At 50.5% G+C, this 27,181-nt stretch overlaps 1 protein-coding gene across 6 annotated transcripts in view; it reads left to right on the top strand.

Moving 5' to 3' along the window:
- Positions 1-18,730, top strand: part of TMEM95 (transmembrane protein 95) — a 72,119-nt gene extending 53,389 nt beyond the window's left edge. For 2 of the 6 annotated variants that reach the window (XM_083185891.1, XM_083185888.1), the window contains 5 exons: positions 4,328-4,408; positions 5,323-5,343; positions 6,436-6,516; positions 16,642-16,729; positions 18,627-18,730. In XM_083185891.1, coding sequence (XP_083042017.1) covers positions 4,328-4,408; positions 5,323-5,343; positions 6,436-6,516; positions 16,642-16,729; positions 18,627-18,681 — 326 coding nt within the window. In that variant the 3' untranslated portion in view covers positions 18,682-18,730. Of the gene's footprint in view, positions 1-4,327; positions 4,409-5,322; positions 5,344-5,669; positions 5,691-6,435; positions 6,517-16,641; positions 16,730-18,626 lie in introns of all 6 variants that reach the window. The other 4 variants (XM_083185892.1, XM_083185890.1, XM_083185889.1 and 1 more) reach the window with 3 other exon arrangements.
- The last annotated feature ends 8,451 nt before the right edge of the window (positions 18,731-27,181 follow it).

Below are 27,181 nucleotides of genomic sequence, written 5' to 3'. Positions count from 1 at the left end.
GTTTAAATAAATACAGTTTAATTTTAAAGTTTCAATCCCCCCCCCCCCCCCCTTAAATCTAAAAGGGTGTCAGATGAAAGGATATACAGTATGGTGGAGTTGTTTTGTGTGGAGGAGGAGAATGAAGAATTTACTTTACAGGATTATAGTCATACTTGCCTACCTGACCCCTCTCCATGAGGAAGAAAATGCTCTGTTCCTGGACTTCCCTGGTAATTTAGGATTGCCAGCACCTTTGAGGAGCTAGGTAATTGAAAAGAAAGATGTTTCACCGCAGGTGATGGCAGTCATACATTACCACTGAAGTCCAGAAACAGAGCATTTCCTTCTCATGGAGAGGGTCAGGTAAGCAAGTATGGTTATAGTATATATAAATAAACACTACTACTACTACTACTACTACTATATGCTTCACTATTCTGATCTGTGTCCCCCTGGGTTTTTCTTGTCCTATGGTTCCTGCCTGGACTGACAGTCAACCATGGATTATGGTCTCCCATGGGGCTATGTTCAGATTTAGGTAGCTTAGTCCTATTTACTCGCACTAATACCACCAACTTGTATTGTGCTGCATCAATCCCCCTAGTTCAATCACACATTGAATTAATTGAAATCATTATATATTTCTATGTATTATATGGCATCAGCAGACCAAGGCCATCCGACACGTGTTTCACCACATATAAATTATTATATATTTCTATGTATTATATGGCATCAGCAGACCAAGGCCACCCGACACGTGTTTCATCATATAAGGGCTTTTTTCAAGCTCCAACAAGAGAACAAAGAGATTTTTTTTATTAAAACCAATACAATTTTAATCTCTTATATATTTAGCCAGATCTGTCACTCAACCCCTGTGGAGAACGTTCCTGTGTAGAACAGTTTCACTTTCATGTGTCTAACGTTCCACCCCTTGACATCACCTCCCCCCGCCCAGCCAGGGCTACAGTACACGCCCACCATCCACCATTACTCCACAGCCACCATCCACCATTACTCTGCACATCCCTACCCTCTGCCAGGACCCCCGCGACCCCCCTCCCGCGATTCGCGGGACCCCCCGCGACCCCCCCCTCCCGCGATTTGCGGGACCCCCCGCGACCCCCCCTCCCGCGATTCGCGGGACCCCCCACGTCCCCCCCTCCTGCGAATCGCGGGACCCCCGCGCCCCCCCCTCCCGCGAATCGCGGGACCCCGCGACCCCCCTCCCGCGATTCGCGGGACCCCCGCGACCCCCCCTCCCGCGATTCGCGGGACCCCCGACCCCCCCTCCCGCGATTTGCGGAACCCCCGTGACCCCCCTCCCGCCATTCGCGGGACCCCGCACCCCCCTCCCGCGATTCGCGGGACCCCCGCTTTCCCACCCTCCCGCGAGTCGCGGGACACCCGCGACCCCGCCTCCCGTGATTCGCGGGACCCCCGCGAACCCCCCCTCCCGCGATTCACGGACCCCCGCGACCCCCCTCCCGCGATTCGCGGGACCCCCGCGACCACCCCCGGTCTCCGGACTATTGTTAGACAGCACTTACATCGACAGCCATTACATCAACACCATTAGTTCGACAGCTCAATAGGTCGACATGGTTTTAGGTCGACATACCATTAGGTCGACATGTCATTATGTCGACAGCTCATTAGGTCGACAGCTCATTAGGTCGACATGTTTTAGGTCGACACTGCCATTAGGTCGACAGTGTCTATGTCGACAGTCAAAAGGTCGACATGGGTTTTTTCACTGTTTATTGAGCCGACATGTGCCGACAGGCGGTATTTCATTCCCTACTATCCACTAGGGCGTGGTGGGAGATTAAAATAGTGTGCCCGAAGGCATAGCGAGCGGCTGCGGTACACTTCAAACTGTGTCCATGTCGACTGTGTCGACATTTCGGCCAAAAAAAACAGTGAAAAAAACCCATGTCGACCTTTTGACTGTCTGACATAGGACTCTGTCGACCTAATGGCAGTGTCGACCTAAAACATGTCGACCTAATGAGCTGTTGACCTAATGAGCTGTCGACCTAATGAGCTGTCGACATAATGACATGTCGACCTAATGGTATGTCGACCTAAAACCATGTCGACCTATTGAGCTGTCGAACTAATGTTGTCGATGTAATGGCTGTCGATGTAAGTGCTGTCTAATATCCGTCCCAGACCCGACCACCCCCTCCCGCGATTCGCTGGAACCTCCGCGACCACCCCCTCCCGCGAAACGCGGGACCCCCGCGACCCTCCCGCAAATCGCGGGACCCCAGCGACCCCTCCCGCGAGACCCCTCCCTCCCGCGAGCCCCCTCCAGCGATTCGCAGGACCCGCGACCACCCCCTAATTCACACATTCAGGGACCCCACCTCCCGCGATTCATGCCCCCCTCATGCAATTCACGCCGCCCCAACACCCCCTTCCTGCAAGTCGCGATCCCCCCACGACCCCCCCTCCCCCGCGATTCACAAAACCCACCCGTAGCGCCCCCCTCCGCGATTTGCGGGCCCCCTCGGCACCTCTCGCGATTTGCGACCGCCCCGTAATTCACACATTCGGGGACCCCCCCTCCCGCGATTCATGCCCCCCTCACGCAATTCACGGCACCCCCCATACCCCCCTTCCTGCGATTCGGAACCCCCCACGACCCCCCCTCCCGCGATTCATGCCCCCTCCCGCGATTCACGGACCCCCGCACCACCCCCCTGCGCCCACCCTCCCTTGATTCACGCCCCCCTCATGCAATTCACCGGCAACCCCCCACACCCCCCCTCCTGCGAATCGCAGCCCCCCACGACCCCCCCCTCCTGCGATTCATGACCCCTCCCGTGATTCACGGACCCCCGCACCACCCCCCCTTGACTCATGGCACCCCACGCGCCCCTCCCGCAATTCACGGACCTCCGCAACCCCCCCTCCCGCAATTCACTAACCCCGACAACCCCCCTCCCGCATTTGCGGACCCCCCTTCCCACGATTCAAGCCCCCCCGCGCCCCCGCCCACGATTTGCGGACCCCCGCCCCCTCCGCTAACCGCGGATCCCCACACACCACCCCCCTCCCGCAATTTGCAGACCCCCCAGGACCCCTTCCGGCAATTCCACCCCCCAGCGGACCACCGCGGCCCCCGCACCCGCATTTCACGTACCCCCGTGACAATGGGGGATCCTGTACACCACAAGCAGGTACCGCCCCTAGGTGGAAATCCGGCCCTGGCTGCCGCACTGCAGGTTTCCCCACTGCCCTCGCACCAGCGCCACAACTTTTTATCAATGTCTTGCCCACATACCACTATTATACAGCCTCCTGCTCTCATGCACGCTCACTCCCTCCCAGTGGGAGGGGACGCTCACCCACTGCCGGGAGCTGCATACTGTCCATCAATGATTTTCAAATAATCGATGGTTTATGGCCGATGTTGAATACTTTTGCCATCAATGTAGGAGGACACTGCCCTGCCTCCTGTTCTCCTGCCCCGTAACTTCCGCCAGTGGAGACCCGCTCACCCTGTGTTGCCCACATTCCCCTATCATGCTTTACCGCCCAGCCTCCTGCTCTCATGCACCCTAACTCCCACCCAGTCGGAGGAGACACTGACTCCTGTATTTCTGTGCTGCCACGCTGGACCCTCACCCACTGGCAGAAGCTGCACAGTGTCCACCACCCTCTTTATTCCCCCGTATGCCCACACACCCCTATCACTACCCAGCTTCCTGCTCTCCTGAACCGTAACTTCCACCACTGGGTAATCGCTGACGCTGTGTTGCCCACATACCCCTATCATGCCTCATATCCCAGCCTCCTGCTCTCATGCACCCTAACTCCCACCCAGTAGGAGGAGACACTGACTCAGGGCCACCGTCCGGTACTCCTGTGCTGCCACGCTGGACCCTCACCCACTGCCAGAAGCTGCAATACAGGGCATCTTTCATACAATTCTAACCATATTTCTCACAATACAAATGTTCACAAATTAAGGGGCGTAGCCCCTTACGCCGGTGTGAAGAGCGCCCGTAGGGCGCGATGAATCACCTAGTATTAGTATAATTACCGTATACCAAGGTGTGCGCACAACACTTGCAACCCTTTTCTCTTTTTTCCTTTTTGTGTATACTATTATATTTGTGCAAAAGTCAAAACATTGGTTGTTAGATTGGGGGGTGATTTACACTGCACAGAAACAATCTAACTCTATTCACACATGTCACATCTGCCCCCCCCCCACCTGCAGCACAGTTTTGCCCATTAGATTGCTGTTGACACTCTGAGTGAATAACCCCTCGGCATGTAGATATGAGTTATATGGGGGTCTCCAGGGTAATGGCTTTATTTCTTGCAGAGATCACCCGTGACAGACTGGGCATTGCAGCGTACTGGGACTGGCTGCATGAGGTGAAGCTGGCGGAGTACACCCACACAGGTAACACAGTCACTGGTGTCATATCATGCCTCCCAATATTATACAAATGGTGGTCAAGACCCTAGAGGGGGCGGGGCTTGTGGCATCACTGCGAGTTTGGGGAAACCAAACTGCCCCCACAAACACACACACTGCAGGACACTGTTGGCCCTGAGGGGGATGTGGGACAGTTCCCAAGAAATGGCCTGCGGGAGGGAGTGTGGCCTGCAGGGTGTGGCAGAGGGAGCGTGGCCTGCAGGGTGTGGCAGAGGGAGCGTGGCCTGCAGGGTGTGGCAGAGGGAGCGTGGCCTGCAGGGTGTGGCAGAGGGAGTGTGGCCCGCAGGGTGTGGCAGAGGGAGCATGGCCCGCAAGGTGTGACCGAGTGAGGGTGGCCCGCAGGGTGTGACCCAGGGAGCGTAGGCCGCAGGGTGTGAAAGAGGGAGTGTGGCCCGCAGGGTGTGACGGAGGGAGCTTGGCCTGCATGGTGTGACAGAAGGAGCATGGCCCGCAGGGTGTGACGGAGGTAGCATGGCCTGCAGGGTGTGGCGGAGGTAGCATGGCCGCAGGGTGTGACAGAAGTAGCGTGGCCCGCAGGTTGTGACGGAGGGAGCGTGGCCCGCAGGGTGTGACGGAAGGAGCATGGCCCGCAGGGTGTGATGGAGGGAGCATGGCCCGCAGGGTGTGACGGAAGTAGCATGGCCTTCAAGGTGTGATGGAAGGAGCGTGGCCTGCAGGGTGTGACAGAAGGAGCGTGGCCCGCAGGGTGTGACGGAAGGAGCGTGGCCCGCAGGGTGTGACGGAAGGAGCGTGGCCCGCAGGGTGTAACGGAAGGAGCGTGGCCTGCAGGGTGTGACGGAGGCAATGTCGCCCCGCCAGTGTCTATAACTAGTAAATGTCTTTATTGTCAGTAATTCTGCTCTCTCTGTTTCCTGCAGCTCTGTGCCCCCCTGTCTGCAGTAAGTATTGCCCCTGTCCTGTGCACACTGCCCCCGTTGGGGGTGTGACACTAACAACCAATGACATCGATCCTTTCCTTTTTTTGTATACTGTTATATTTGTGCAAAAGTCAAAACATTGGTTGTTAGATTGGGGGGTGATTTACACTGCACAGAAACAATCTAACTCTATTCACACATGTCACATCTGCCCCCCCCCCCCCCCCCCCCCACCTGCAGCACAGTTTTGCCCATTAGATTGCTGTTGACACTCTTAGTGAATAACCCCTCGGCATGTAGATATGAGTTATATGGGGGCTCCAGGGTAATCTATCTGTTTCCTGCAGCTCTGTGCCCCCCTGTCTGCAGTAAGTATTGCCCCCGTCCTGTGCACACTGCCCCCGTTGGGGGTGTGACACTAACAACCAATGACATCGATCCTCACATTTAGGTGTAAATATATTATGATGTAACGACTACAAATGTCCCGTTCTCCTCTGGGAATCCCACATTAATCCAACAGAACACACAAGTACAGATCAATATACCGTCAGCCAAAGACGGGACCCCTGTACAGGATACGGTGTGACCCCAACAGAGAATACGGTTTGACCCCTGTACAGGATACGGTGTGACCCCAACAGAGGATACGGTTTGACCCCTGTACAGGATACGGTTTGACCCCTGTACAGGAGACGGTGTGACCCCGGTAGAGGAGACTGTGTGACCCCGGTAGAGGAGACGGTGTGACCCCGGTAGAGGAGACGGTGTCCCCCCGGCAGAGGAGACGGTGTCCCCCCGGCAGAGGAGACGGTGTGACCCCGGTAGAGGAGACGTGTGACCCCTGTGGAGGAGACGGTGTGACCCAGGGAGAGGAGACGGTGTGACCCAGGGAGAGGAGACGGTGTGACCCCGGCAGAGGAGACGGTGTGACCCAGGCAGAGGAGACGGTGTCACCCCGGTAGAGGAGACGTGTGATCCCTGTGGAGGAGACGGTGTGACCCAGGCAGAGGAGACGGTGTGACCCAGGCAGAGGAGACGGTGTGACCCAGGCAGAGGAGATGGTGTGACCCCGGTAGATACTTGTTGCTGTACGCTCTGTCTGTATTGCAGGAGAGGCGGCTCATGTGTATAACTGCACCCTGTGCAGGATCAGGAGTATGCCGTGCTGGAGCGTAGACACCTGTTACCCAGGTAATCTGTATCATACCAGTCATGAGGCAGGGAAGGGGTTAATGCTGGTGGTAATGTGTTGCAGTGCTGCAGCAGGGAAGGGGTTAATGATAGTGTAATGTACTGCAGTGCTGCAGCAGGGAAGGGGTTAATGATGGTGGTAATGTATTTCAGTCCTGCAGCAGGGAAGGGGTTAATGATGGTGGTAATGTATGTCAGTCCTGCGGCAGGGAAGGGGTTAATGCTGGTGGTAATGTATTTCAGTCCTGCGGCAGGGAAGGGGTTAATGCTGGTGGTAATGTATTTCAGTCCTGCAGCAGGGAAGGGGTTAATGCTGGTGGTAATGTATTTCAGTCCTGCAGCAGGGAAGGGGTTAATGCTGGTGGTAATGTACTGCAGTGCTGCGGCAGGGAAGGGGTTAATGCTGGTGGTAATGTATTGCAGTGCTGCGGCAGGGAAGGGGTTAATGATGGTGGTAGTGTATTTCAGTCCTGCGGCAGGGAAGGGGTTAATGATGGTGGTAATGTATTTCAGTCCTGTAGCAGGGAAGGGGTTAATGATGCTGGTAGTGTATTTCAGTCCTGCAGCAGGGAAGGGGTTAATGATGGTGGTAATGTATTTCAGTCCTGCAGCAGGGAAGGGGTTAATGATGGTGGTAATGTAGTTCAGTACTGCAGCAGGGAAGGGGTTAATGATGGTGGTAATGTATTTCAGCCCTGCAGCAGGGAAGGGGTTAATGATGGTGGTAATGTAGTTCAGTACTGCAGCAGGGAAGGGGTTAATGATGGTGGTAATGTAGTTCAGTCCTGCAGCAGGGAAGGGGTTAATGATGGTGGTAATGTAGTTCAGTACTGCAGCAGGGAAGGGGTTAATGATGGTGGTAATGTAGTTCAGTACTGCAGCAGGGAAGGGGTTAATGATGGTGGTAATGTATTTCAGTCCTGTAGCAGGGAAGGGGTTAATGATGGTGGTAGTGTATTTCAGTCCTGCAGCAGGGAAGGGGTTAATGATGGTGGTAATGTAGTTCAGTACTGCAGCAGGGAAGGGGTTAATGATGGTGGTAATGTATTTCAGTCCTGCAGCAGGGAAGGGGTTAATGATGGTGGTAATGTAGTTCAGTCCTGCAGCAGGGAAGGGGTTAATGATGGTGGTAATGTACTGCAGTACTGCAGCAGGGAAGGGGTTAATGATGGTGGTAATGTAGTTCAGTCCTGCAGCAGGGAAGGGGTTAATGATGGTGGTAATGTAGTTCAGTACTGCAGCAGGGAAGGGGTTAATGATGGTGGTAATGTAGTTCAGTACTGCAGCAGGGAAGGGGTTAATGATGGTGGTAATGTAGTTCAGTCCTGCAGCAGGGAAGGGGTTAATGATGGTGTAATGCAGCGGTTCTCTAACTGTGGGTCCCGACCACCTCAGCATGGGGTCACGACTCCATGTTGCTGGCCATCAGACTAATGTGTTTGTTGAGGGGGACAGGGGATAAGTCATTAAGTAAACACCCCCTGCTTCCCTCTTCTATCCCCCTACCCCCTTTCCCATCCCCTCATTACCCACTGCCTCCCTGTCACAATAGCGGTCACTTTATTTCACTCACCACATTTGTGGCGGCCATTCTGTGGTAACTTGCTGGGGTCCTGTAATAATAATTATTGTCTGACGGGGCCCCAGAGCAAATAGTTTGAGAACCCCTGGTGTAATGTATTGCAGTGCTGCAGCGGGGAAGGGGTTACTGATAGTGTAATGTATTGCAGTGCTGCGGCGGGGAAGGGGTTACTTATAGTGTAATGTACTGCAGTGCTGCAGCAGGGAAGGGGTTAATGATGGTGGTAATGTACTGCAGTGCTGCGGCAGGGAAGGGGTTAATGATAGTGTGATGTACTGCAGTGCTGCGTCAGGGAAGCGGTTAATGATAGTGTAATGTACTGCAGTGCTGTGGCAGGGAAGGGGTTAATGATGGTGGCAATATACTGCAGTGCTGCGGCAGGGAAGGGGTTAATGATGGCTGTAATGTACTGCAGTGCTGCGGCAGGGAAGGGGTTAATGATGGCAGTAATGTAATGCAGTGCTGCGTCAGGGAAGCGGATAATGATGGCGGTAATGTACTGCAGTGCTGTGGCAGGGAAGGGGTTAATGATAGTGTAATGTACTGCAGTGCTGCGGCAGGGAAGGGGTTAATGATGGCTGTAATGTACTGCAGTGCTGCGGCAGGGAAGGGGTTACTGATAGTGTAATGTACTGCAGTGCTGCGGCAGGGAAGGGGTTAATGATAGTGTAATGTACTGCAGTGCTGCGGCAGGGAAGGGGTTAATGATGGCTGTAATGTACTGCAGTGCTGCGGCAGGGAAGGGGTTAATGATGGCAGTAATGTAATGCAGTGCTGCGTCAGGGAAGCGGATAATGATGGCGGTAAAGTACTGCAGTGCTGCGGCAGGGAAGGGTTGAATGATAGTGTAATGTACTGCAGTGCTGGGGCATTGAAGGGGTTAATGATAGAGTAATGTACTGCAGTGCTGCGGCAGGGAAGGGGTTAATGATAGTGTAATGTACTGCAGTGCTGCGGCAGGGAAGGGGTTAATGATGGCTGTAATGTACTGCAGTGCTGCGGCAGGGAAGGGGTTAATGATGGCTGTAATGTATTGCAGTGCTGCGGCAGAGAAGGGGTTAATGACAGTGTAATGTATTGCAGTGCTGCGGCAGAGAAGGGGTTAATGACAGTGTAATGTATTGCAGTGCTGCGGCAGGGAAGGGGTTAATGATGGCGGTAATGTATTGCAGTACTGCAGCAGGGAAGGGGTTAATGATAGTGTAATGTACTGCAGTGCTGCGGCAGGGAAGGGGTTAATGATGGTTGTAATGTACTGCAGTGCTGCGGCAGGGAAGGGGTTAATGATGGCTGTAATGTATTGCAGTGCTGCGGCAGAGAAGGGGTTAATGACAGTGTAATGTATTGCAGTGCTGCGGCAGGGAAGGGGTTAATGATGGCAGTAATGCATTGCAGTACTGCAGCAGGGAAGGGGTTAATGATGGTGGTAATGTACTGCAGTGCTGCGGCAGAGAAGGGGTTAATGATGGTGGTAATGTACTGCAGTGCTGCGGCAGAGAAGGGGTTAATGACAGTGTAATGTATTGCAGTGCTGCGGCAGGGAAGGGGTTAATGATAGTGTAATGTACTGCAGTGCTGCGGCAGGGAAGGGGTTACTGATGGCTGTAATGTACTGCAGTACTGCAGCAGGGAAGGGGTTAATGCTGGTGGTAATGTATTGCAGTCCTGCAGCAGGGAAGGGGTTAATGCTGGTGGTAATGTATTTCAGTCCTGCAGCAGGGAAGGGGTTAATGCTGGTGGTAATGTTTTTCAGTCCTGCAGCAGGGAAGGGGTTAATGCTGGTGGTAATGTATTGCAGTGCTGCGGCAGGGAAGGGGTTAATGATAGTGTAATGTACTGCAGTGCTGCGGCAGGGAAGGGGTTAATGCCGGTGGTAATGTATTTCAGTCCTGCAGCAGGGAAGGGGTTAATGATGGTGGTAATGTATTCCAGTCCTGGAGCAGGGAAGGGGTTAATGATGGTGGTAGTGTATTTCAGTCCTGCAGCAGGGAAGGGGTTAATGATGGTGGTAGTGTATTTCAGTCCTGCAGCAGGGAAGGGGTTAATGCTGGTGGTAATGTACTGCAGTGCTGCGGCAGGGAAGGGGTTAATGATGGTGGTAGTGTATTTCAGTCCTGCGGCAGGGAAGGGGTTAATGATGGTGGTAATGTATTTCAGTCCTGTAGCAGGGAAGGGGTTAATGATGCTGGTAGTGTATTTCAGTCCTGCAGCAGGGAAGGGGTTAATGATGGTGGTAATGTATTTCAGTCCTGCAGCAGGGAAGGGGTTAATGATGGTGGTAATGTAGTTCAGTACTGCAGCAGGGAAGGGGTTAATGATGGTGGTAATGTATTTCAGCCCTGCAGCAGGGAAGGGGTTAATGATGGTGGTAATGTAGTTCAGTACTGCAGCAGGGAAGGGGTTAATGATGGTGGTAATGTAGTTCAGTCCTGCAGCAGGGAAGGGGTTAATGATGGTGGTAATGTAGTTCAGTACTGCAGCAGGGAAGGGGTTAATGATGGTGGTAATGTAGTTCAGTACTGCAGCAGGGAAGGGGTTAATGATGGTGGTAATGTAGTTCAGTCCTGCAGCAGGGAAGGGGTTAATGATGGTGTAATGCAGCGGTTCTCTAACTGTGGGTCCCGACCACCTCAGCATGGGGTCACGACTCCATGTTGCTGGCCATCAGACTAATGTGTTTGTTGAGGGGGACAGGGGATAAGTCATTAAGTAAACACCCCCTGCTTCCCTCTTCTATCCCCCTACCCCCTTTCCCATCCCCTCATTACCCACTGCCTCCCTGTCACAATAGCGGTCACTTTATTTCACTCACCACATTTGTGGCGGCCATTCTGTGGTAACTTGCTGGGGTCCTGTAATAATAATTATTGTCTGACGGGGCCCCAGAGCAAATAGTTTGAGAACCCCTGGTGTAATGTATTGCAGTGCTGCAGCGGGGAAGGGGTTACTGATAGTGTAATGTATTGCAGTGCTGCGGCGGGGAAGGGGTTACTTATAGTGTAATGTACTGCAGTGCTGCAGCAGGGAAGGGGTTAATGATGGTGGTAATGTACTGCAGTGCTGCGGCAGGGAAGGGGTTAATGATAGTGTGATGTACTGCAGTGCTGCGTCAGGGAAGCGGTTAATGATAGTGTAATGTACTGCAGTGCTGTGGCAGGGAAGGGGTTAATGATGGTGGCAATATACTGCAGTGCTGCGGCAGGGAAGGGGTTAATGATGGCTGTAATGTACTGCAGTGCTGCGGCAGGGAAGGGGTTAATGATGGCAGTAATGTAATGCAGTGCTGCGTCAGGGAAGCAGATAATGATGGCGGTAATGTACTGCAGTGCTGCGGCAGGGAAGGGGTTAATGATAGTGTAATGTACTGCAGTGCTGCGGCAGGGAAGGGGTTAATGATGGCTGTAATGTACTGCAGTGCTGCGGCAGGGAAGGGGTTACTGATAGTGTAATGTACTGCAGTGCTGCGGCAGGGAAGGGGTTAATGATAGTGTAATGTACTGCAGTGCTGCGGCAGGGAAGGGGTTAATGATGGCTGTAATGTACGGCAGGGAAGGGGTTAATGATGGCAGTAATGTAATGCAGTGCTGCGTCAGGGAAGCGGATAATGATGGCGGTAATGTACTGCAGTGCTGCGGCAGGGAAGAGTTGAATGATAGTGTAATGTACTGCAGTGCTGGGGCATTGAAGGGGTTAATGATAGAGTAATGTACTGCAGTGCTGCGGCAGGGAAGGGGTTAATGATAGTGTAATGTACTGCAGTGCTGCGGCAGGGAAGGGGTTACAGATGGCTGTAATGTACTGCAGTGCTGCGGCAGGGAAGGGGTTAATGATGGCTGTAATGTATTGCAGTGCTGCGGCAGAGAAGGGGTTAATGACAGTGTAATGTATTGCAGTGCTGCGGCAGAGAAGGGGTTAATGATGGCAGTAATGTATTGCAGTCCTGTAGCAGGGAAGGGGTTAATGATGGTGGTAATGTACTGCAGTGCTGCGGCAGAGAAGGGGTTAATGATGGTGGTAATGTATTGCAGTACTGCAGCAGGGAAGGGGTTAATGATAATGTAATGTACTGCAGTGCTGCGGCAGGGAAGGGGTTAATGATGGCTGTAATGTATTGCAGTGCTGCGGCAGAGAAGGGGTTAATGACAGTGTAATGTATTGCAGTGCTGCGGCAGGGAAGGGGTTAATGATGGCAGTAATGTATTGCAGTCCTGTAGCAGGGAAGGGGTTAATGATGGTGGTAATGTACTGCAGTGCTGCGGCAGAGAAGGGGTTAATGATGGTGGTAATATACTGCAGTGCTGCGGCAGAGAAGGGGTTAATGACAGTGTAATGTATTGCAGTGCTGCGGCAGGGAAGGGGTTAATGATAGTGTAATGTACTGCAGTGCTGCGGCAGGGAAGGGGTTACTGATGGCTGTAATGTACTGCAGCAGGGAAGGGGTTAATGCTGGTGGTAATGTATTGCAGTCCTGCAGCAGGGAAGGGGTTAATGCTGGTGGTAATGTATTGCAGTGCTGCGGCAGGGAAGGGGTTAATGATAGTGTAATGTACTGCAGTCCTGCAGCAGGGAAGGGGTTAATGATAGTGTAATGTATTGCAGTGCTTCAGTGGAGAAGGGGTTACTGATAGTGTAATGTATTGCAGTGCTGCGGCAGGGAAGGGGTTACTGATAGTATAATGTATTGCAGTGCTGCAGCGGGGAAGGGGTTACTGATAGTGTAATGTATTGCAGTGCTGCGGCAGGGAAGGGGTTACTGATAGTGTAATGTATTGCAGTGCTGCGGCGGGGAAGGGGTTACTGATAGTGTAATGTACTGCAGTGCTGCGGCAGGGAAGGGGTTAATGATAGTGTAATGTATTGCAGTGCTGCGGCGGGGAAGGGGTTACTGATAGTGTAATGTACTGCAGTGCTGCGGCAGGGAAGGGGTTAATGATAGTGTAATGTATTGCAGTGCTGCGTCAGGGAAGCGGTTAATGATAGTGTAATGTACTGCAGTGCTGTGGCAGGTAAGGGGTTAATGATGGTGGCAATATACTGCAGTGCTGCGGCAGGGAAGGGGTTAATGATGGCTGTAATGTACTGCAGTGCTGCGGCAGGGAAGGGGTTAATGATGGCTGTAATGTACTGCAGTGCTGCGTCAGGGAAGCGGTTAATGATAGTGTAATGTACTGCAGTGCTGTGGCAGGGAAGGGGTTAATGATGGTGGCAATATACTGCAGTGCTGCGGCAGGGAAGGGGTTAATGATAGTGTAATGTACTGCAGTGCTGCGGCAGGGAATGGGTTAATGATGGCTGTAATGTACTGCAGTGCTGCGGCAGGGAAGGGGTTAATGATGGCAGTAATGTAATGCAGTGCTGCGTCAGGGAAGCGGATAATGATGGCGGTAATGTATTGCAGTGCTGCGGCAGGGAAGGGGTTAATGATAGTGTAATGTACTGCAGTGCTGGGGCATTGAAGGGGTTAATGATAGAGTAATGTGCTGCGGCAGGGAAGGGGTTGATGATAGTGTAATGTACTGCAGTGCTGCGGCAGGGAAGGGGTTAATGATGGCTGTAATGTACTGCAGTGCTGCGGCAGGGAAGGGGTTAATGATGGCTGTAATGTATTGCAGTGCTGCGGCAGAGAAGGGGTTAATGACAGTGTAATGTATTGCAGTGCTGCGGCAGAGAAGGGGTTAATGACAGTGTAATGTATTGCAGTGCTGCGGCAGGGAAGGGGTTAATGATGGCGGTAATGTATTGCAGTACTGCAGCAGGGAAGGGGTTAATGATAGTGTAATGTACTGCAGTGCTGCGGCAGGGAAGGGGTTAATGATGGCAGTAATGTACTGCAGTGCTGCAGCAGGGAAGGGGTTAATGATGGCTGTAATGTATTGCAGTGCTGCGGCAGAGAAGGGGTTAATGACAGTGTAATGTATTGCAGTGCTGCGGCAGGGAAGGGGTTAATGATGGCGGTAATGTATGGCAGTACTGCAGCAGGGAAGGGGTTAATGATGGTGGTAATGTACTGCAGTGCTGCGGCAGAGAAGGGGTTAATGATGGTGGTAATGTACTGCAGTGCTGCGGCAGAGAAGGGGTTAATGACAGTGTAATGTATTGCAGTGCTGCGGCAGGGAAGGGGTTAATGATAGTGTAATGTACTGCAGTGCTGCGGTAGGGAAGGGGTTAATGATAGTGTAATGTACTGCAGTGCTGCGGCAGGGAAGGGGTTACTGATGGCTGTAATGTACTGCAGTGCTGCGGCAGGGAAGGGGTTACTGATGGCGGTAATGTATTGCAGTACTGCAGCAGGGAAGGGGTTAATGCTGGTGGTAATGTATTGCAGTCCTGCAGCAGGGAAGGGGTTAATGCTGGTGGTAATGTATTTCAGTCCTGCAGCAGGGAAGGGGTTAATGCTGGTGGTAATGTTTTTCAGTCCTGCAGCAGGGAAGGGGTTAATGCTGGTGGTAATGTATTGCAGTACTGCAGCAGAGAAGGGGTTAATGATGGCGGTAATGTACTGCAGTGCTGCGTCAGGGAAGGGGTTAATGCTGGTGGTAATGTATTGCAGTGCTGCAGCAGGGAAGGGGTTAATGATAGTGTAATGTACTGCAGTGCTGCGGCAGGGAAGGGGTTAATGATAGTGTAATGTACTGCAGTGCTGCGGCAGGGAAGGGGTTAATGATAGTGTAATGTATTGCAGTGCTGCGGCAGGGAAGGGGTTAATGCTGGTGGTAATGTATTTCAGTCCTGCAGCAGGGAAGGGGTTAATAACAGTGTAATGTATTGCAGTGCTGCGGTATGGAAGGGGTTAATGATAGTGTAATGTACAGCAGTGATGCGGCAGGGAAGGGGTTAATAACAGTGTAATGTATTGCAGTCCTGCAGCAGGGAAGGGGTTAATGCTGGTGGTAATGTATTTCAGTCCTGTAGCATGGAAGGGGTAAATGATGGTGGTAGTGTATTTCAGTCCTGCAGCAGGGAAGGGGTTAATGATGGTGGTAGTGTATTTCAGTCCTGCGGCAGGGAAGGGGTTAATGATGGTGGTGGTGTATTTCAGTCCTGCAGCAGGGAAGGGGTTAATGATGGTGGTAATGTATTTCAGTCCTGCGGCAGGGAAGGGGTTAATGATAGTGTAATGTATTGCAGTGCTGCGGTATGGAAGGGGTTAATGATAGTGTAATGTACTGCAGTGCTGCGGCAGGGAAGGGGTTAATGATAGCTGTAATGTACTGCAGTGCTGCGGCAGGGAATGGGTTAATGATGGTGGTAATATACTGCAGTGCTGCGGCAGGGAAGGGGTTAATGATGGCGGTAATGTGCTGCGGCAGGGAAGGGGTTAATGATGGTGGTAATGTATTTCAGTCCTGCGGCAGGGAAGGGGTTAATGATAGTGTAATGTATTGCAGTGCTGCGGTATGGAAGGGGTTAATGATAGTGTAATGTACTGCAGTGCTGAGGCAGGGAAGGGGTTAATGATGGTGGTAATGTACTGCAGTGATGAGGTAGGGAAGGGGTTAATGATGGTGGTTATGTATTGCAGTGCTGCGGCAGGGAAGGGGTTAATGATGGTAGTAATATACTGCAGTGCTGCGGCAGGGAAGGGGTTAATGATAGTGTAATGTACTGCAGTGCTGCAGCAGTGAAGGGGTAAATGATGGTGGTAATGTACTGCAGTGCTGCGGCAGGGAATGGGTTAATGATGGTAGTAATATACTGCAGTGCTGCGGCAGGGAAGGGGTTAATGATAGTGTAATGTACTGCAGTGCTGCGGTAGGGAAGGGGTTAATGATGGTAGTAATATACTGCAGTGCTGCGGCAGGGAAGGGGTTAATGATGGTAATGTACTGCAGTGCTGCGGCAGGGAAGGGGTTAATGATAGTGTAATGTACTGCAGTGCTGCGGTAGGGAAGGGGTTAATGATGGTAGTAATATACTGCAGTGCTGCGGCAGGGAAGGGGTTAATGATGGTGGTAATGTACTGCAGTGCTGCGGCAGGGAAGGGGTTAATGATGGTGGTAATGTAATGCAGTGCTGCGGCAGGGAATGGGTTAATGATGGTAGTAATATACTGCAGTGCTGCGACAGGGAAGGGGTTAATGATAGTGTAATGTACTGCAGTGCTGCGGTAGGGAAGGGGTTAATGATGGTAGTAATATACTGCAGTGCTGAGGCAGGGAAGGGGTTAATGATGGTGGTAATGTACTGCAGTGCTGAGGTAGGGAAGGGGTTAATGATGGTGGTTATGTATTGCAGTGCTGCGGCAGGGAAGGGGTTAATGATAGTGTAATGTACTGCAGTGCTGCGGCAGGGAAGGGGTTAATGATGGTGGTAATGTACTGCAGTGCTGCGGTAGGGAAGGGGTTAATGATGGCGGTATATTCCCACAGTCACTATAATGTGCTTCCCTCTGTAGTGTTATAGAGCGGTACTGCGTGTTCCTGTATAATGTATAACACCCTATTATATAACATAGATACAGTAATATGAGGTGTATCTGCCTGCAGAGGGCGCTGCACCACCAGTCACCTTACACTGTACTGTACATAATCTCTGTTCGGCAGACACGATGGCCATGAATAACCATATTGTAATGGTGGTGTACTGCGTGATGATCTGCATGATACTGGGGACCATCGTCCTCTTCTATGAGTGAGTACAGTAGTCATTTCCCATCCACTAGTGTCCCTGTACTGTAACCCTGACCCTGTACTGTAATCCTGACCTTGTACTGTAACACTGACCCTGTACTGTAACCAAGACCTTGTACTGTAACCCTGACCCTGCACTGTAACACTGACCCTGCACTGTAACCCTGTACTGTAACACTGACCCTGCACTGTAACCCTGTACTGTAACTGACCCTGTACTGTAACCCTGACCCTGTACTGTAACCCTGTAACCCTGTCCTGTAATGCTGTCCCTGCCCTGTAACCCTGTCCCTGTCCTGTAACCCTGTCCCTGTCCTGTAACCCTGTCCCTGTCCTGTAACCCTGTCCCTGTCCTGTAACCCTGTCCCGTAACACTGTCCCTGTACTGTAACCCTGACCCTGTACTGTAATCCTGACCTTGTACTGTAACACTGACCCTGTACTGTAACCAAGACCTTGTACTGTAACACTGACCCTGGACTTTAACCCTGTACTGTAACACTGACCCTGCACTGTAACCCTGTACTGTAACACTGACCCTGCACTGTAACCCTGTACTGTAACACTGACCCTGTACTGTAACCCTGAACCTGTACTGTGATCCTGTACTGTAACCCTGACCCTGTACTGTAACCCTGTCCCTGTACTGTAACCCTGACCCTGTACTGTAACCCTGTCCCTGTACTGTAACACTGACCCTGTACTGTAACACTGACCCTGTACTGTAACCAAGACCTTGTACTGTAACACTGACCCTGGACTGTAACCCTGTACTGTAACATTGACCCTGTACTGTAACATTGACCCTGTACTGTAACCCTGACCCTGTACTGTAACCCTGACCCTGTACTGTAACCCTGACCCTGTACTGTAACACTGTCCCTGTACTGTAACACTGTCCATGTACTGTAACCCTGTCCCTGTCCTGTAACCCTGTCCTGTAACCCTGTCCCTGCCCTGTAACCCTGTCCCTGTCCTGTAACCCTGTCCTGTAACCCTGTCCCTGTCCTGTAACCCTGTCCCTGTACTGTAACCCTGTCCCTGTACTGTAACCCTGTACTGTAACACTGACCCTGTACTGTAACACTGACCCTGTACTGTAACACTGATCCTGTACTATAACACCGACCCTGTACTGTAACCAAGACCTTGTACTGTAACACTGACCCTGGACTGTAACCCTGTACTGTAACACTGACCCTGCACTGTAACCCTGTACTGTAACACTGACCCTGTACTGTAACATTGACCCTGTACTGTAACCCTGACCCTGTACTGTAACCCTGACCCTGTACTGTAACCCTGTCCCTGTACTGTAACACTGTCCATGTACTGTAACCCTGTCCCTGTCCTGTAACCCTGCCCTGTAACCCTGTCCCTGCCCTGTAACCCTGTCCCTGCCCTGTAACCCTGTCCCTGCCCTGTAACCCCGTCCCTGTACTGTAACCCTGTCCCTGTACTGTAACCCTGTCCCTGTACTGTAACACTGACCCTGTACTGTAACACTGACCCTGTACTGTAACCAAGACCTTGTACTGTAACACTGACCCTGGACTGTAACCCTGTACTGTAACACTGACCCTGCACTGTAACCCTGTACTGTAACCCTGACCCTGTACTGTAACCCTGACCCTGTACTGTAACCCTAACCCTGTCCTGTAACCCTGTCCCTGCCCTGTAACCCTGTCCCTGCCCTGTAACCCTGTCCCTGTCCTGTAACCCTGTCCCTGTCCTGTAACCCTGTCCCTGCCCTGTAACCCTGTCCCTGCCCTGTAACCCTGACCCTGCCCTCTAACCCTGTCCCTCCTCTGTTCCCCTGTCCCTCCTCTGTAACCCTGTCCCTGTCCTATTACTATTGATGATGATGCTCAGTATTGATGATGATTACTATTACTCAGGTATCACAAGCAGAAGGTATCTGAGGATAGGGCTACCAGCTGTGCTGCGATGTGATTGGACGACGGACACAAAGTTGTGGAATAAATGTAGCATGATCCAGTTATTAGCATTTCTCTGCCTCTGATTGACTTTGTGTGTTTCCTGCCAGGCGGGGTCACCTAGCGGCATAGTCACCTCCTGTACAGGACAGGGGGGACCTCTATACCAAGTGCGGAACCCCAGCATATACTGGCCTAGGGCAAGCCACACGTAGCCAAATTAGCCTCCGTTAGAGGGTTCCGGCTATGAGTAGGTGAAATAAGCCACTGTTAGGGGTTCCGGCTATAAGTAGGTGAAATAAGCCTCCATTAGGGGGTTCCGGCTATAAGTAGGAGAAACCAGCCTCCATTAGGGGGTTCCGGCTATAAGTAGGTGAAATCAGCCTCCGTTTGGGGTTCCGGATATAAGTAGGTGAGATAAGCCTTCGTAAGGGGTTCCGGCTATAAGTAGGTGAAATCAGCCTCCGTTAGGGGGTTCCGGCTATAAGTAGGTGAAATAAGCCTCCGTTAGGGGGTTCCGGCTATAAGTAGGTGAAATCAGCCTCCGTTAGGGGGTTCCGGCTATAAGTAGGTGTAATCAGCCTCCGTTAGGGGGTGCCAGCTATAAGTAGGTGAAATGAGCCTCCGTTAGGGGGTTCCGGCTATAAGTAGGTGAAATCAGCCTCCGTTAGGGGGTTCCGGCTATAAGTAGGTGAAATCAGCCTCCGTTAGGGGGTTCCGGCTATAAGTAGGTGAAATCAGCCTCCATTAGGGGGTTCCGGCTATAAGTAGGTGAAATCAGCCTCCTTAAGGGTTTCGGCTATAAGTAGGTGAAATAAGCCTCCGTTAGGGGTTCCGGCTATAAGTAGGTGAAATGAGCCTCCATTAGGGGGTTACGGCTATAAGTAGGTGAAATCAGCCTCCGTTAGGGGTTACGGCTATAAGTAGGTGAAATCAGCCTCCGTTAGGGGTTCCGGCTATAAGTAGGTGAAATCAGCCTCCGTTAGGGGGTTCCGGCTATAAGTAGGTGAAATCAGCCTCCGTTAGGGTTCCGGCTATAAGTAGGTGATATGAGCCTCCGTTAGGGGGTTCCGGCTATAAGTCGGTGATATGAGCCTCCGTTAGGGGGTTCCGGCTATAAGTAGGTGAAATCAGCCTCCGTTAGGGGGTTCCGGCTATAAGTAGGTGAAATCAGCCTCCATAAGGGGGTTCCGGCTATAAGTAGGTGAAATCAGCCTCCTTAAGGGTTCCGGCTATAAGAAGGTGAAATCAGCCTCCTTAAGGGTTTCGGCTATAAGTAGGTGAAATAAGCCTCCATTAGGGGGTTCCGGCTATAAGTAGGTGAAATCAGCCTCCGTTAGGGGTTCCGGCTATAAGTAGGTGAAATTAGCCTCCGTTGGGGGTTCCGGCTATAAGTAGGTGAAATCAGCCTCCGTTAGGGGGTTCCGGCTATAAGTAGGTGAAATCAGCCTCCGTTAGGGGTTCCGGCTATAAGTAGGTGAAATGAGCCTCCGTTAGGGGGTTCCGGCTATAAGTAGGTGAAATCAGCCTCCGTTAGGGGGTTCCGGCTATAAGTAGGTGAAATCAGCCTCCGTTAGGGGTTCCGGCTATAAGTAGGTGAAATCAGCCACCGTTAGGGGTTCTGGCTATAATTAGGTGAAATGAGCCTCCGTTAGGGGGTTCCGGCTATAAGTAGGTGAAATCAGCCTCCGTTAGGGGGTTCCGGCTATAAGTAGGTGAAATAAGCCTCCGTTAGGGGTTCCGGCTATAAGTAGGTGAAATCAGCCTCCGTTAGGGGGTTCCGGCTATAAGTAGGTGAAATCAGCCTCCGTAAGGGGTTCCGGCTATAAGTAGGTGAAATCAGCCTCCGTTAGGGGTTCCGGCTATAAGTAGGTGAAATCAGCCACCGTTAGGGGTTCTGGCTATAATTAGGTGAAATGAGCCTCCGTTAGGGGGTTCCGGCTATAAGTAGGTGAAATCAGCCTCCGTTAGGGGGTTCCGGCTATAAGTAGGTGAAATAAGCCTCCGTTAGGGGTTCCGGCTATAAGTAGGTGAAATGAGCCTCCGTTAGGGGGTTCCGGCTATAAGTAGGTGAAATGAGCCTCCGTTAGGGGTTCCGGCTATAAGTAGGTGAAATGAGCCTCCGTTAGGGGGTTCCGGTTATAAGTAGGTGAAATGAGCCTCCGTTAGGGGGTTCCGGCTATAAGTAGGTGAAATGAGCCTCCGTTAGGGGTTCCGGCTATAAGTAGGTGAAATGAGCCTCCGTTAGGGGGTTCCGGCTAGAAGTAGGTGAAATCAGCCTCCGTTAGGGGGTTACGGCTATAAGTAGGTGAAATCAGCCTCCGTTAGGGGTTCCGGCTATAAGTAGGTGAAATTAGCCTCCGTTGGGGGTTCCGGCTATAAGTAGGTGAAATGAGCCTCCGTTAGAGGGTTCCGGCTATAAGTAGGTGAAATCAGCCTCCGTTAGGGGGTCTAGGGCTACAAGTAGGTGAAATGAGCCTCCGTTAGGGGGTTCCGGCTAGAAGTAGGTGAAATGAGCCTCCGTTAGGGGGTTCCGGCTAGAAGTAGGTGAAATGAGCCTCCGTTAGGGGTTCCGGCTATAAGTAGGTGAAATGAGCCTCCGTTAGGGGTTCCGGCTATAAGTAGGTGAAATGAGCCTCCGTTAGGGGGTTCCGGCTAGAAGTAGGTGAAATCAGCCTCCGTTAGGGGTTCCGGCTATAAGTAGGTGAAATAAGCCTCCGTTAGGGGGTCTAGGGCTACAAGTAGGTGGAGCGCACATCTGATCAGGGGTTTCCAGCCACAGGTAGGTGCACTCCTGGTAAGTAGGTTATGGCCACACGTAGGTGAAATGCGCCTCTGGTAAGAGGGTTCCAGCTTGTGCGCAGCCAGGACCACCCCATTACTCCCCGGCTGTGGTATACATACACACATGTATTATATAAAGGAGCCCCCCAATGTCTAATTCTGCAATAATGTGCTGTATACTTGTTTCTGGCAGGAGAAGGGTTAACATGTGCAGACAAACATGGAAGCCTGGTGGCATAGTGGATAGTAGTGCTTCCATCCAGGGCCGGCGCTACCCACTCAGCAGCTCCTGCAAAGCAGGGAGCCACCATGCTGAAAAGGCGCTGTCTCCCTGCCTGCTCTGCTAAAGCTGCCTCAGCCCTCACTGTCACTTCCTCCTGCACGCCGCCCACAGCGCCTGTCTGACAGCGGGCGGCAGTATAAAGAACTGCTCCCTGCACCGCGAGTGCACACAGCCTGCACGCCGCTCGCAGCGCCTGTCTGACAGCGGGCGGCAGTATGGAGAAGCTGAGCAGCTCCCTGCACCGCGCACACACTGTCCTCCTCCTGCGACCTGCCCCCTCTTCCTCACGGACACTTGCGCTGAGACATGTAGCGCTGTCTGTGAATGCCTGGATGACATGTCCTGTCTGGATTTACCCCCTACACATTGCTCCCTGCGCCTGTCAGCTGTCAATCAAATGACTAACAGGAAGCAGCGCTGCCTCCCCTTCATTCCCTCTTCTCAGTGTGCTGTGCCAGTGCCGCTGCCAGTCCTCAACACTCCGCCCCTCTATCTCCTCCCCTCTTCTTCCATCTCCTCCTTCTCTCCCCTCCTTTCCCCCTCAGTCACGAGAGGGGTGTAATGGCGTCCTCAGCGTCCTGCCTACGCAGATAGAAGAGGAGGGACTGCACAAGAGTTAAACAGCAAATTAACAGTGAGTCTTTTATTACACATGTTGATAACAATTTTTTTAATAATTGTAGATTTTTTTATATTAATTTAGACACTTTTTAAATAATTTGCTGGGTTATGTGCCTAAAGGTAGCCCTACATGCTGCAATAGCAGCGTGCGATGCGATGTGCGCTCCTGCGGGCATCGCATCACACAGTACAATGTGCTGCACATACTTTTTGTACTGCTTTCGGATCGCATTGCACACACATTGCATGCATGCCGTGCGATGCGATCTAGCACATAACGTATGTGATTCTTGCAGCGTCTATGGGCACCTTTAGTGCCTGCAACATTTTGCAGACACAGCACTGAGATGGTGTATGCATACATGTACATGCACCTGAGATCCTCCATAGGATCGCATGTTGCATACACTCCCACAATCGGGCTGCAGCTTGTTGCAATGGCAATGTGAAAGGGCGCAAAATGTATGGTTTGCAGGAGGGCGGCGGACACCCTAGCACCGGCCCTGCTTCCATCCATATTGAGTTTGTATGTTCTCGGTTTCCTCTGGGTATACTGGTGTCCTCCCTCACTGACAGCATACCAGCAGGTGTTATATTTGTACAGCACTGCATAAACAGGCGGCATTAAAGAACCGGCACTATACGTGTATGTGCACGCAGCGGACACGGGGCAGGATGCACTAACATCCTCCGCCGCACATCGCCGGCATTCACATTGCTAATAATCGCATATGCACTAACATATGCGATTAACGCAAAGGCTGTCCTTTGCGTTGGGGCCGGTGATGTGCAGCGGGTCCCACCTCCCTCCCTGCTGCTCAGCCAGGGCTCTGCCTCCTCCTCGGAAGCGGTGCAGGAAGGAGGAGGTCACTGGTCCGGGCAGCACAGCAGGAGGCTGCCCGGACACAGGTGAGGGGGTTGGCGTGGATCAGCAGGGGGCTTGCGGTGCACGAAAGGGAAGCCCATAGGCTTCTATGGAGTTACACCATCTAGAATTGGTGTGACACCCGCAGAGAAGCCCCGACAGTGGGGCTTTGCTGCATATGAAAATGTGATAAAACCCCCGAAAACTGGGTTTTATCGCTGGCTGGGGGCACGTACCGGGACGGCATCCCCAGACCAGGATTGTGGTGTATCTGTGTGCAGCAGTCACTTGCCCCCTAATTACCGGTGCCCCAGGCCACTGCCTGCAGTTGCTGACTACGAGCAGCCCTGGTACTGGGCAGAGTGTCAGGATGGACAGGACTCTTTGGGGTCAGTTCAGAGGCTGCAATAGTGGGATAAGTACAGCACGGGGCAGACAGGTGCTGGTGGTAATGGCACCGAGAGGGTGGCATATAGGGTAAGCTCTACAGCAGCACATACCATATCACAGTGATAGATGACTAGTCCGAAACCCAGGGAATCACAAAATGCTGGATTTATTGAAGAGAGAAAACATTGTCATAAATAAAAGAAGGACCAGTAATAAAACTTAACTTTTATTCTTTATGGTTCTAAAAACTGCGAGATATAAAACACATGTAAGGGTAAGACAAGGAAAGTATTAAAATGGATAATAATCCTAATGAAGTGGACCCCAAATGTCAGTGTGTCCCTTTATTATCTATCAGTCAATGCGTCTTATCATATGTCCTACAGTGTGTGTCCACTCACGTGTATCTGGGCAGATCGACAGATTGATCAGATAGTTTTTCCTTTATGTATCACTCGTATATTAATCCCTATCTGCTGTTATATTCACCTCTGAGCAGGATCGTTGCTAATGTAGAATGTACCCCTAACGTTACCTATACTAATTACCCCTAACGTTACCTATACTAATTACCCCTAACGTTACCTATACTAATTACCCCTAACGTTACCTATACTAATTACCCCTAACGTTACCTATACTAATTACCCCTAACGTTACCTATACTAATTACCCCTAACGTTACCTATACTAATTACCCCTAACGTTACCTATACTAATTACCCCTAATGTTACCTATACTAATTACCCCTAACGTTACCTATACTAATTACCCCTAACGTTACCTATACTAATTACCCCTAACGTTACCTATACTAATTACCCCCAATGTTACCTATACTAATCACCCCTAACGTTACCTATACTAATTACTCCTAACATTACCTATACTATTTACCCCTAACGTTACCTACAGTATACTAATTACCCCTAACGTTACCTATACTAATTACCCCTAACGTTACCTATACTAATTATCCCTAATGTTACCTATACTAATTACCCCTAACGTTACCTATACTAATTACCCCTAATGTTACCTATACTAATTACCCCTAACGTTACCTATACTAATTACCCCTAACGTTACCTATACTAATTACCCCTAACGTTACCTATACTAATCACCCCTAACGTTACCTATACTAATTACTCCTAACATTACCTATACTAATTACCCCTAACGTTACCTACAGTATACTAATTACCCCTAATGTTACCTATACTAATTACCCCTATTGTTACCTATACTAATTACCCCTAACGTTACCTACAGTATACTAATTACCCCTAATGTTACCTATACTAATTACCGCTAATGTTACCTATACTAATTACCCCTAACGTTACCTATACTAATTACCCCTAACGTTACATAAACTAATTACCCCTAACGTTACCTATACTAATTACCCCTAACGTTACCTATACTAATTACCCCTAACGTTGCCTATACTAATTACCCCCAATGTTACCTATACTAATTACCCCTAACGTTACCTATACTAATTACCCCTAACGTTACCTATACTAATTACCCCTAATGTTACCTATACTAATTACCCCCAATGTTACCTATACTAATTACCCCTAACGTTACCTAAACTAATTACCCCTAACGTTACCTATACTAATTACCCCTAACGTTACCTATACTAATTACCCCCAATGTTACCTATACTAATTACCCCTAATGTTACCTATACTAATTACCCCTAACGTTACCTATACTAATTACCCCTAATGTTACCTACAGTATACTAATTACCCCTAATGTTACCTATACTAATTACCCCTAACATTACCTATACTAATTACCCCTAACGTTGCCTATACTAATTACCCCCAATGTTACCTATACTAATTACCCCTAACGTTACCTATACTAATTACCCCTAACGTTACCTATACTAATTACCCCTATCGTTACCTATAATAATTACCCCTAACGTTACCTACAGTATACTAATTACCCCTAATGTTACCTATACTAATTACCCCTAACGTTACCTATACTAATTACCCCTAACGTTGCCTATACTAATTACCCCTAACGTTACCTATACTAATTACCCCTAACGTTACCTATACTAATTACCCCTAACGTTACATATACTAATTACCCCCAATGTTACCTATACTAATTACCCCCAATGTTACCTATACTAATTACCCCCAATGTTACCTATACTAATTACCCCTAACGTTACCTATACTAATTACCCCTAACGTTACCTATACTAATTACCCCTAATGTTACCTATACTAATTACCCCCAATGTTACCTATACTAATTACCCCTAACGTTACCTAAACTAATTACCCCTAACGTTACCTATACTAATTACCCCTAACGTTACCTATACTAATTACCCCCAATGTTACCTATACTAATTACCCCTAACGTTACCTATACTAATTACCCCTAACGTTACCTATACTAATTACCCCTAATGTTACCTACAGTATACTAATTACCCCTAATGTTACCTATACTAATTACCCCTAACATTACCTATACTAATTACCCCTAACGTTGCCTATACTAATTACCCCCAATGTTACCTATACTAATTACCCCTAACGTTACCTATACTAATTACCCCTAACGTTACCTATACTAATTACCCCTATCGTTACCTATAATAATTACCCCTAACGTTACCTACAGTATACTAATTACCCCTAATGTTACCTATACTAATTACCCCTAACGTTACCTATACTAATTACCCCTAACGTTGCCTATACTAATTACCCCTAACGTTACCTATACTAATTACCCCTAACGTTACCTATACTAATTACCCCTAACGTTACATATACTAATTACCCCCAATGTTACCTATACTAATTACCCCCAATGTTACCTATACTAATTACCCCCAATGTTACCTATACTTATTACCCCTAACGTTACCTATACTAATTAATCGAACTCAATGAGGTTGGATCATGAGAAATTTGTTAAAAGTACATTTTTATCAGGAATGAAAGCCGATTACAGGTAAACACTCCCACAACTGAACTCATGAATATTCATGAGGGGTGCAGATATAAGAAGGACTTCCAGGCACCCACCTGGTTGGTCCTGATGAAGCTGTAGCGACACGCGCGTCGACCAAACACACGGAGTGTGTTAAAACTCTGCCATGTCCCCTCCGTTTTGAATGCATTTTGATGTGTAAAAATTATTTTCAGTGTGCACAGTATTGGGCTGCAGAGAGGTGAGCGGTCACGGTATTACATAGTGACTGCGATCTCTCCAGATCCCGGCACCTGTGGTGCACGTGTAACCGGCATCCTGCGCTCTCTTCTCTGTGACACAGAGGGGCGCATTTATCATTCTATAGCGATCCCGGCGTGATGACAACGCCGGGCATCACATTGCGATATCATCTGATACCGCAGGAATTTATCATGCTGGGGGCGCAGGGACAGGGCTCCGATAGGAGCCCGTCCCTGCGAAGCCCTAACCCAGAAGCCGGGGAGTCAGCGCATGCGCGGTTATGCACTGACCCCCGCCGACCTCTCTGACTGCACTGCACTGCTCGGGCAATGCGATGTGTAGCC

This window comes from Crinia signifera, chromosome 4 (assembly GCF_055691185.1).
Source record: "Crinia signifera chromosome 4, ASM5569118v1, whole genome shotgun sequence".
Taxonomy (NCBI): Eukaryota; Metazoa; Chordata; class Amphibia; order Anura; family Myobatrachidae; genus Crinia; species Crinia signifera.
The sequence above is the reverse complement of the archived record's forward strand: the minus strand, read 5'-3'. Positions and strand labels throughout refer to the sequence as shown.